We start from the raw sequence: 9,505 nt of genomic DNA on the forward strand, positions 1-9,505 counted from the left end.
ATCTCTACGGTCATGATCACTGGCGCTATGGTCGATTACGGCGGATGAATTGCATAGCCGGTCGTCGGATATCATCAAGTGAAGAGAGAAGAAGAAGAAGAAAGATATGTCCAACGTGACCAAAAGTCACCAGAGAGGCTTTTATTGTTGCTCACTTATAAAAATTCCCCCTGTATAGTTCGTATAGAATTTGTGCCCTTTCTCTTTTTCATTAGCCAGCGCCGAGACAAGAAGAAGAAGGAAAAAGGAAAGCCACGAGCCTCCGGGAAAAACTTTTAATTAAGAGCCAATCCGTAGACGCACTCATTGGGAAACACGCAGACGCTTTAGTCCCGATGGAGTCGTAGAATTTGCTTCAAAAGATATACTTTGGGTTGGAAGAGTTTGGGGAGGAAGGAGGCGTTGGGGGATGGGGGGGGGGGCCAGTTGGACGTCGACGGTGTCGACTCTGCCTCTCTTTTCGAGATGAATAGTAAAACTCGGATAAGTTATGATTCCATCGGTCAAGTTTACCGCCCGACTCGGGGGCCCGGACGACCGAGATGTTCGGCGCCTACAGTTGGATGTGAAAGTAGAAAGAAAAGAAAAAAGAGTTCACGACGGGGTAATTGTGAATCGCAATCGCTGATTGGTATGTGGATAGCGTGCGGATGCACGTCATGGAAGAAAGGGGGGAAATGGATCATTCGAGATGAGTTTTCATCAGAACTTTTAGGCCTCCAGAGACGAAGAAATAAGGGAGGAAGAATTGGCTAGAGAACAGAGTTTGACCCTCGGAGCGATGTCGCCTCTAATTGGCCCATCTCCAAAGGAGCGACGTGAGGAAATGCGCAGCTAATTAACACTCTTCACCTCCTAATGAGAGCCATCAACCGTGGCTGGTCACACATAGACACTGGCCGTCAAGCCGGGGGAAATTCAACCTCTTTTTCTCGCACACATCCCCGCCTAGTTACAGACACAGAAACGCACGAGTATATACTGTCCGTCTTTTTCATTTATGGTCCAGCTGGCCAAACGGTGGCTATCCATTCACTCCAATCGTTCCCCCCGGAATCATTGATTACCTCCGCCCAGCCCATTCATTGTCCCTTTGATTTCGATTCATTACCAGTTCGACTCCCCTCCACCCACTACCCCGTACACACTTGCTACAAACAAAGATCTTTTCAGCCTATCCAATAATAAGAGATATATTGCTGACAGACCCGAAACAATTTCACCCAAGCAAGGTAACAGTTAAAACAGAAAAACAATTTAAGATCTCGTTCACTCCACAAAGTGGAAACATTTCGACCATTTAACATCAAAAATAGTTTAACTATTTTTCTGTGGCACTTTCACAATGACGCTTTTGACCTCCGTGTACGCTTGCAGACCATATTCACCCAGTTCACGGCCGATGCCCGACATTTTAAAGCCACCGAAAGGCGTTTGCGCTTCCAGAACGTCGTAACAGTTGATCCTGATTGGCCGAACGCGCAACAAAACAAAAAAAGACAAGAAAAAAGAAAGTGTTTAGTACGTACCATTTAGATGAAACAGGGAATAGGTATTCGTTTTTACGCTACCAGACTGTTCCGGCGCGGAGTCCTTGCGATAGATACATGGCCTTGTCCAAATCCTTGGTGAAGACGGCGGCTGCCAGGCCGTAAATGGTTTTGTTGGCGCGTTCAACGATTTCCTCCATCGAACTGAATTTCAAAATTTGTTGCACTGGCCCAAAGATCTAAACGTAATCGGACAGCTCATTATCAATCAAGAACAATGGTTGCGCTTCGTTGTAAAATTCACTACCTCTTCCCTGGCGATCGTCATGTCATCGGTGACATCAGCAAACACGGTCGGTTGAATGAAGTAGCCGCGATCTCCGTATCGTTGACCGCCAGTTAAAAGTTTAGCGCCTTCTTTTTTGCCAGTCTTAATGAGAGCCAGGATCTTTTTAAACTGATCTTCATCCACTTGAGGTCCTTGTTCGACGTTCAGGTCGAATGGGTTGCCCACATTTCTTTTCTTGGCACGCTCTACGCTGCGAGCGACAAACTCATCATAAATGGCGTCTTCCACAAAAATTCGAGAGCCGGCGCAACAGCTGAGAAAAAAAAATATGAAGACAGAAGATGAATTCAATTTCTCTCTCTTTTTCTTTTTTACTCCTTTGCACTTACCATTGGCCCTGTAATCAGCAAAAAGACAAGAGTTACTTCAAAATTCCGAAGCGACAATGTGAGTACGTTTTACCTGATTAAAGAAGAGTCCAAAGTGTGCTGTTTCCACGGCATGATCGAGATCGCAATCCTTGAAAATAATGTTGGGAGATTTGCCACCAAGCTCTAGAGTAACGCGCTTCAAGTTTGATTGAGCTGCTGCAGTCATGACCAAATGTCCAATCTACATGCAAAACCATTTAAATTATAATTCTCAAATTTGTACAATGATTTAAAGTACAATTTACCTCGGTGGATCCAGTGAAAGCTACTTTGTCAACACCCTAAAGAATGAAAAGAAGATATGAGTTTTGCCATCCAACGTTTATGGAGAATCATTTACCATGTGAGAGGCGATAGCAGCTCCAGCTGTGGGTCCGTAGCCAGGTACAATGTTGACTACTCCTGGCGGAAACCCAGCCTCTTTGATTAGCTCGGCGACATAAAGGGCAGTAAGTGGGGTTTGTTCGGCTGGTTTCATGACGACAGTGTTTCCTGTAATTCCAAACATTCAGTAAGATAAATTAGCATGGTGACATAAACTTGACTTCTAACCCGTTGCTAGAGCTGGGCCCAACTTCCATGCTTGCATCAACAACGGGAAATTCCTGCATGAGGTAAATTTTTTTAAATTCTTTCTTGCATTCAGAAAGGGATATTGTTTTTACCATGGAATGATTTGGCCGCAAACTCCAACAGGTTCGTGGCGAGTGTATGCAAAGAAGGATCCGTCAACTGGAATTGTTTTTCCTTGGACTTTGTCGGCCCATCCAGCATAATAACGCAGACATTTAATACTAAGTTCCAAATCTGCAACATATGCTGCACTGTAAGGTTTCCCATTATTCAGGGTTTCCAAGCTCTTCAAGAAATCAAACAACCATCAGGTATCGCATGGAGATTCTCAAGATAATCATGATCTTACCGCCAAATAGACACGGTCTCTTTCCATAAGATCTGCCAAACGATTCAAAAGGTTACCTCGTTGGGAAGCATTCATAGTTCTCCATGTTGAGCCCAACTTGAATGCCTTTTGAGCAGCTTTCACAGCCTTATTCACATCTTCCTAAATCGTAACATTAGTTTAATCATCTGTTTACTACGAGTTACTAGTTTCGGTGTTTACCTTTTCAGCAGCTTGTACATTTGCAATAGCCTCACCTGTTGAAGGATTATAAACAGGAAAAGTCTTTCCAGAAGCAGCATTATGCCACTCATTGTTTATAAAGATCTAAAAACAGTTAACAACATTGCATAAAACACATAAAATATGAACCTAGGATTGACAGACATTGTAAAACTTACGCCGTGATATAATATTTCAGGATTTGTCTGGGGTGATGGCAGTGCTGAAGATGGAGCCGCCCCAGACATGCATCTTGTTACCAAACTATTGATATTGCACTTGACATTGGCAGCTTTATGGAGTAAGCGTATCATGGCGAACGAAGGGTCACGAACAAGAATACCTTAATTTTATACAAAAAATGAATGAAAAAGATTTAAAGATAATAAAACAGGTGCGTATTACCTGAAATGCAACCTTGAAGTTCAAAGACAGAGCCAAAGTGAGAATTGGCCACAACACATCTTCCGACGAGACATCTAGCGACGTTTACAACAGAAATGTCGACACTTTCTTTTTGGATTGGCGGTGAAAAAGGACCGAAACGAAATAGGACTGGAAATTTTCAGTCCTATTTCTCCTGTAGGGATAGGACTGAGAGAAATAGGACTGCTTTTTAGACACATTTTGAACAGTCCTATTTCTCCTTTGACCAGTCAAGGGACAATGAGCCTCCAAACCGGTAGGCGAAATGGGGGGGAAATTGAAGTAGAAGAGCGTTGGCCTTATATGCCTACGCCCTTGAAAATTACCGTTGACAAATTTGCAACGCTTACTTCGCTTGCATGCTAAGAATTCCTTATCCTATTTAACTTTTTATTGCAGAATATTGACCGTCATTTTTAACTGAATACAGTTCATTTAACAAAAAATTAAATTTAATAAATCTAAATGTTGTTTAACTTTTCTATTGTAAATTTCCTTTGGACTTCTACGATCAACCTATTAGAGGCGACCAAGGAAGATACTGTCCTAGACATGCGGACATTTGCCGATGCAGGGTACGCCATTCTGACTGTGGTTGCCAGCAGGTTGATCGTAGAAGTCCAAAGCTTAAGGATAGTATCGGTAGGGTTGGCTTATATCCTTCAGTCCTTGAAAATTACCGTTGACAAAATTTCAGCGCTTAATTCACTTGCAGCTTAAGAACTCGTTATGATAAACATTTTTTTTTTCAGTACTTTAACCGAAATTTTTTACAATATATAGTTCATTTATCAAAAAATTAATCATTTCATAAATATGAGTGCAATTTTACTTTGGTTATTATTTATTCTTCTTACGACTTGCATCATAGAGGGGCTACGATGGGTGTGGTCCTCACCCTTCTAGGGAGGGGGATGATTCACCAAAGGGGCTGAGATTCCAAGGTACGAATCATCCCCCGCAACCCCCTCTGTGTTGCAACTTGCAAGATGTACGAAAAATTTACAATAGAAAAAGTTAAACAACATTTAGATTTATTAAATTTAATTTTTTGTTAAATGAACTGTATTCAGTCAAAAATGACGGTCAATATTCTGCAATAAACAGTTAAATAGGATAAGGAATTCTTAGCATGCAAGCGAAGTAAGCGTTGCAAATTTGTCAACGGTAATTTTCAAGGGCGTAGGCATATAAGGCCAACGCTAATTATTAATTATAATCAATCGTCTTTTTGCCGCGCAAAACCCAAAAGCTAGGTTTCTTGTGCACGTGGAAATAAAAAATTTTGACCCTGCACATTGTAAATCGCACAAAATCAAAATAAATTAATTTTGATTTTAAAGAATTTGAACACTAAGGATATACAAGCTTCTATTTTTGTCTTATGAACGTCTATGCAACTGTTTGCAATTTCAACATGGATTGGCAAACGGGAAACGAGTAGCATTAGCCATGAGTCCATCAACAACACCAGAAATAGAGGGTTACGCCCCTGGTTCTTGAGAATTGCCTGCTCCGACCAAAATAATTTGCCTTTGTCATGACAGAAACGCAGTAATTACTAACGCGCTGACAATATGGTTATAACAGATAACTTATCACATATATGACATGGAAGGGAAATATCATTGCATGGCAGTCGATATACAAGTCTCATGCATTATCTCAAATCTTTGGTGGATTTAAGTAGCGTCAAAATCTAGTTATTATGCCAACATAGACACATTTATCACTAGAGGAATGGCAGAACAAACAAATGTAAGGGAAAACAATAACAAAGCTCCCCAGTTTCAAGAAAATACACAAGTAAAAAATGTTATTAGATTATCAAAACGATGTACATGACCAATGGCAGAACCAGGTTATCCACTTGAGACGTACAAGCTTCGACAAGCGAAGTGACTACGGTAGAAACGATAAAGCTGAACCACGGTAAATGGGAAGATACTCCAAACATACCTGTTAATAAAAATAGAAAACATTCTACGATGAATTTGATTTCAAAGAATGTTGATGACGATCCTACCGAAATTGAACAAGGCAAGTATGAAAAGAACTTCTGCTATGATGGAGCATATTGTCCCTTCGATGCTTTTCGAGCTACCGGGGAGCTTAGTTTTTCCCCACAATGTTCCACCAATGCTCGCAGCTGTATCTCCTATTCCAAGTGAAATTATACCAGAGCATAAAAGTAGGTTGTCTGTTGAGTCGGTTGCCGATTTGAGAGGAAATATCCAGATTGGCAACGAACAGCCAATCAGTAAGTAAATATGCGTAAGTATTAAGGTTCCTTGGTCCTTTTCATCCAGGAATCCAATCATGTTCTTGTTCAGAATGTCCGCCACGTAATCCAGATTGTAAAGGCGAGACGCCTCCAACAGAAGAAACGCAGCCAAAATTAATACAGAGGCCACAAAGAGTAGTTCCACGTCAAAGAAAATTCCAGGCAAAAAAACGGCGATTATGACACCGTGAAAATATTTGCGAAGAACCGTTAACTTCACCGAAGATCCACTACCGAAGCGCCATGCAATTATTAGGGCCAACAGGGTGCAAGCAAACCAGTATAGAATTAGATATACCTGCAAAGTGAATTATGGGATAAGATACTTGAATTTCCATCAAACCATTTTTGTTTGATACCCTTGTTGATTTCAGAAAAATAAAGTCTATCAAAAACCAAATAATAGGGTTTTTCTTTAGGACCAAATAAAGGACAGGTAATGTCAAAGTTCCCATCATGGTGAGAAACAGTAGGCTGAAAGGTAAGAGTTGTTGGAACTGGGGAATCATATCAGTTCCCAGAAGAAAAATTCCACTGGCAAAAAGAAAAATCTGTGTGAAAGAAAACCATTGTGAATAATATTAAGTGAAGATGAGTTGTTAATGGTGCAACACATACCTGACAAAACACAGTACTGAAGTTACTGCTATTCAACAGACAATTTGAGATTGTAACAAAGACAAAAAGACTTGTACCCTGAACAACAAGCATTGCTTCACCAATTGAGAAGCTATAGGGAAATCGATCAAGGAGTTTACATAATAACAAATAACTTGGCATGTTGATGATTATAAAAAGACCTGTCCAATAAATTACAGTTATCAGATCAAACCCAGCTACCAAACAGCCATAGGTAGCTACAGCTATCACAATTGCATGTGCCAGGATTGGCCTTGTACCATACAGGTTCATGAATAAGTAGGTGGATGACACCACTGCGGAAGTTGTAGTTAATACATAGCTTCTAGATACCAATTCCTGGTATTTTAAACAAGATAAGATCATGGCAAATGGGAGTATTAAAGCACACCATAATCCAGCTTTAGCTCCTGGTCTACACATCAATAAACTTAGTAAGATTATAGTAAACTATTATTGTTTCTTTACCTCAATCTCATGACTTCATTGATTTTATAACTAGCTGGATTTTCTATTCTACTGAATAACTCCATTATAGTTTCAAAAGAGGACTGCAAGGCCAGTAGTGTTATCAATATCTTGACTTCTTTATGGTGCACTTTGTAATGCACCGGAGTGCACGTTGGATTGTTTTTGTGTAAGGTGTAAGTTTGTGTAAGAGCCATCTGCCGGGGAATAATGATTTTTAAATTATTCAACTAAATATGAACTTATTTTTAAAAACCTTTAATGATAATAAATAGAATGATAAAATTTCTCACAAAAAGTAAAATTGATGTATTCTTAAAATTTGTTTTTGCTTCCATAATTAGCTACACCTGACAACTCGCAAATGCATGTTTTCGTTATTTTGACAGCTCGGCATCGGCTGCTTGTGAAATCCGTTATTCGTTATCCGAAAGTGCAATAAACCCCGATTAAAACCCTTGTTTCCCTGCTTTGTGCTTGGTATTCTTGCTTCTTGTATTGCATAATCGCCGAAAATGGTAAGGGTTTAAAGTTTTCTTAGAGTACAGCCAAGAAATATTTGTCTTATTATTTTAAATCTATTAAATGCAGGCCAGACATTTTAAAGAACAAGATATTGCAGGTAAAACCATACATTGTCCATACTTTTGGTCTCTTGCTAACAGCTAGTACCATATTTCAGAGTTCAGAGACTGTTTTTCGCTGTATGCAAGAAACGATTATGTTGATAGCTTGGAAACATTAACGGTCATCATGAGATCCCTCAGGACAAGTCCCACACCACCTGAACTAAAGCTGTACATGAAAAAAGGGAAGATATCCTTTGCTGATTTTTTGGAAATCATGCATACTCATACTGTGAAAGAAAAGTCATCCAAGGATATCCAGGCAGCATTTAGAGCTGCTGATACAAGTGGCAGAGGTGTTATCTCCTACAAAGAGTTGCACCATATTCTCAATGGCTGGGGAGAGAAGCTCACAGCCAAAGAAGGTATCATCATATTCAACCTTTACTGTTGCAGGGAGCAATGGTTTCTAAAATGTATGTTTTCTAGTTGAACAAATTTTCCGTGAAGCACACATAAAGCCAAATGCACCAGTGAAATATGAAGATTTCATCAAGGTTGTTACCTCCCCAGTTCCAGACTATTATTACTAAAAAAAAAATAAAAATTTATGTTATTTTTACTTCAGCATTCCAATTAGTTTTATTAACTACTATCTTTAAAATAAGATAATGAACAAGTACAAGGAAATTGAATACAAGGAAATTTTAATTCATTATAACTGCAAGCCTTATTTTAAAATTTTGTATTGAAAAGTAAGCAAAACCATCATCTTTACAGCGTAATATTCATCTTAGTCCATGCACAAACCCCAACCACCAAAAGACAGAACCTCTAGGTAAGAACTAGCGCTTGGCATCAAAGTTGGTGGCAACATTACTTGACGAATTGCTTTTAGACACTCCTTGTCTTGCTTGGTTGATGACGAGAGCAAGAGCTTCTGGTTTAACTCCATTTTCACAAAGTCTGACACAGATGGCCAATGTTTCAGCATCCAATCCTGTATTAAGGAGCTTTGACAACTCCAGAAGAACCTGGAAAGCTTCTCGAGCAGCAACAGTTTGGTTGGACCCACTTCCAGCATTACTGCTAGTGCTTGCTCGAGTCGCAGATCCCATTTCTGAATTCTTTTTCATGAACGTGCAACAAAATCTTGTATCTAAATTTTCAAAAAAGGATGAAGGAACGTAAGATTCGCGTTAAGCAAGAGATTTCTAATTTAACATACAATCATACGCAATTATATCTACACATACGTGACTAACGTACCGATATATTCAAACAATGATCTGACAGCAACAGAATTTGAGTAATATTGCCTTAAAATTGGCGGCTGACCCAATCTCCAAAAAAGATTGAAATCAAGGTTGTTTTGTTTTTTTTAGTACGTCTTTGGCCCACCCCCTGGTGTTAGTTTTAAACTATGTTTAATTTTCTCTGACTAAAAATGTTTGATAATCTCTGAAAAATTCCCACGGTCAATATTTTTACCAAAAAGATCTTCTTGTAAGAGTTTTTGTAAAATGACATTGGATTCTGTTTTTGCTGTTGCTGTGCATGGGAGGGATAGCGAAGCTAGAAAAGTGAAAATAAGAAAGCCATTCTAAAATACGAGTTTGTACTCACATACGAAGTTGGCTGAGTATACACACCAAACAGTGGTGGTTACAAAAATTTCTCCCGATTTTCTCTCTTTTAAGACTGGCTCTCTCTAACGGTCATCGCTAGCGACATGCCAACGGAAGTGAAAAAAATAGGCCATCGTAGTAACGCCTGGCTTGTCAGCTGT

General features: G+C 39.6%; 3 protein-coding genes and 1 long non-coding RNA gene across 5 annotated transcripts; 1 reads left to right on the top strand and 3 right to left on the bottom strand.

The window, feature by feature from the left end:
- Window positions 1-1,177: 1,177 nt before the first annotated feature.
- LOC116922824 (aldehyde dehydrogenase, mitochondrial) lies at window positions 1,178-3,896 on the bottom strand. The gene is made up of 13 exons (XM_045173769.1): window positions 3,739-3,896; window positions 3,513-3,676; window positions 3,334-3,438; window positions 3,133-3,273; window positions 2,876-3,069; window positions 2,763-2,815; window positions 2,551-2,702; window positions 2,456-2,491; window positions 2,242-2,391; window positions 2,169-2,176; window positions 1,798-2,092; window positions 1,572-1,729; window positions 1,178-1,465 (listed from the first exon to the last, which is right to left on the bottom strand). Exons 2-13 carry the CDS (start codon window positions 3,645-3,647, stop codon window positions 1,318-1,320), a joined length of 1,575 nt encoding a protein of 524 aa, XP_045029704.1. The 5' UTR covers window positions 3,648-3,676; window positions 3,739-3,896; the 3' UTR covers window positions 1,178-1,317.
- A 1,217-nt stretch (window positions 3,897-5,113) lies between these two features.
- Window positions 5,114-7,503, bottom strand: LOC123472368 (dolichol kinase-like). The gene is made up of 6 exons (XM_045173770.1): window positions 7,444-7,503; window positions 7,151-7,347; window positions 6,662-7,097; window positions 6,403-6,594; window positions 5,786-6,341; window positions 5,114-5,718 (listed from the first exon to the last, which is right to left on the bottom strand). Exons 1-6 carry the CDS (start codon window positions 7,486-7,488, stop codon window positions 5,579-5,581), a joined length of 1,566 nt encoding a protein of 521 aa, XP_045029705.1. The 5' UTR covers window positions 7,489-7,503; the 3' UTR covers window positions 5,114-5,578.
- A 26-nt stretch (window positions 7,504-7,529) lies between these two features.
- On the top strand, window positions 7,530-8,434 carry LOC116923029 (calmodulin). Of its 2 annotated transcripts, XM_032929560.2 has the most exons (4): window positions 7,530-7,668; window positions 7,742-7,772; window positions 7,833-8,141; window positions 8,206-8,434. In XM_032929560.2, the coding sequence occupies exons 1-4, from the start codon at window positions 7,666-7,668 to the stop codon at window positions 8,307-8,309; spliced, it is 447 nt and encodes a 148-aa protein (XP_032785451.1). In that variant the 5' UTR covers window positions 7,530-7,665; the 3' UTR covers window positions 8,310-8,434. The 2 variants fall into 2 exon arrangements, with proteins under 2 accessions (XP_032785451.1, XP_032785450.1); XM_032929559.2 differs by lacking the exon at window positions 7,530-7,668 and having other exon boundaries at window positions 7,736-7,772.
- A 241-nt stretch (window positions 8,435-8,675) lies between these two features.
- On the bottom strand, window positions 8,676-9,495 carry LOC123472369. Its single transcript, XR_006646786.1, has 2 exons — window positions 9,343-9,495; window positions 8,676-8,875 (listed from the first exon to the last, which is right to left on the bottom strand). It is a non-coding gene; the product is annotated as an uncharacterized LOC123472369 (long non-coding RNA).
- Window positions 9,496-9,505: the final 10 nt, after the last annotated feature.

This window comes from Daphnia magna, linkage group LG5 (assembly GCF_020631705.1).
Source record: "Daphnia magna isolate NIES linkage group LG5, ASM2063170v1.1, whole genome shotgun sequence".
Taxonomy (NCBI): domain Eukaryota; kingdom Metazoa; phylum Arthropoda; class Branchiopoda; order Diplostraca; family Daphniidae; genus Daphnia; species Daphnia magna.

Coding starts and splice junctions, on each gene's coding strand:
- LOC116922824 (XM_045173769.1), bottom strand. CDS start 3,647: ATGATACGCTTACTCCATAAAGCTGCCAATGTCAAGTGCAATATCAAT. Junction 3,274..3,333: donor ATGTACAAGCTGCTGAAAAG/GTAAACACCGAA, acceptor GTTACGATTTAG/GAAGATGTGAATAAGGCTGT. Junction 1,466..1,571: donor CTCCGCGCCGGAACAGTCTG/GTAGCGTAAAAA, acceptor TCGGCCAATCAG/GATCAACTGTTACGACGTTC.
- LOC123472368 (XM_045173770.1), bottom strand. CDS start 7,488: ATGGAAGCAAAAACAAATTTTAAGAATACATCAATTTTACTTTTT. Junction 7,348..7,443: donor ATACATCAATTTTACTTTTT/GTGAGAAATTTT, acceptor ATTCCCCGGCAG/ATGGCTCTTACACAAACTTA. Junction 7,098..7,150: donor AATGAAGTCATGAGATTGAG/GTAAAGAAACAA, acceptor ATTGATGTGTAG/ACCAGGAGCTAAAGCTGGAT.
- LOC116923029 (XM_032929559.2), top strand. CDS start 7,736: ATGCAGGCCAGACATTTTAAAGAACAAGATATTGCAG. Junction 7,773..7,832: donor TAAAGAACAAGATATTGCAG/GTAAAACCATAC, acceptor ACCATATTTCAG/AGTTCAGAGACTGTTTTTCG. Junction 8,142..8,205: donor GAAGCTCACAGCCAAAGAAG/GTATCATCATAT, acceptor TATGTTTTCTAG/TTGAACAAATTTTCCGTGAA.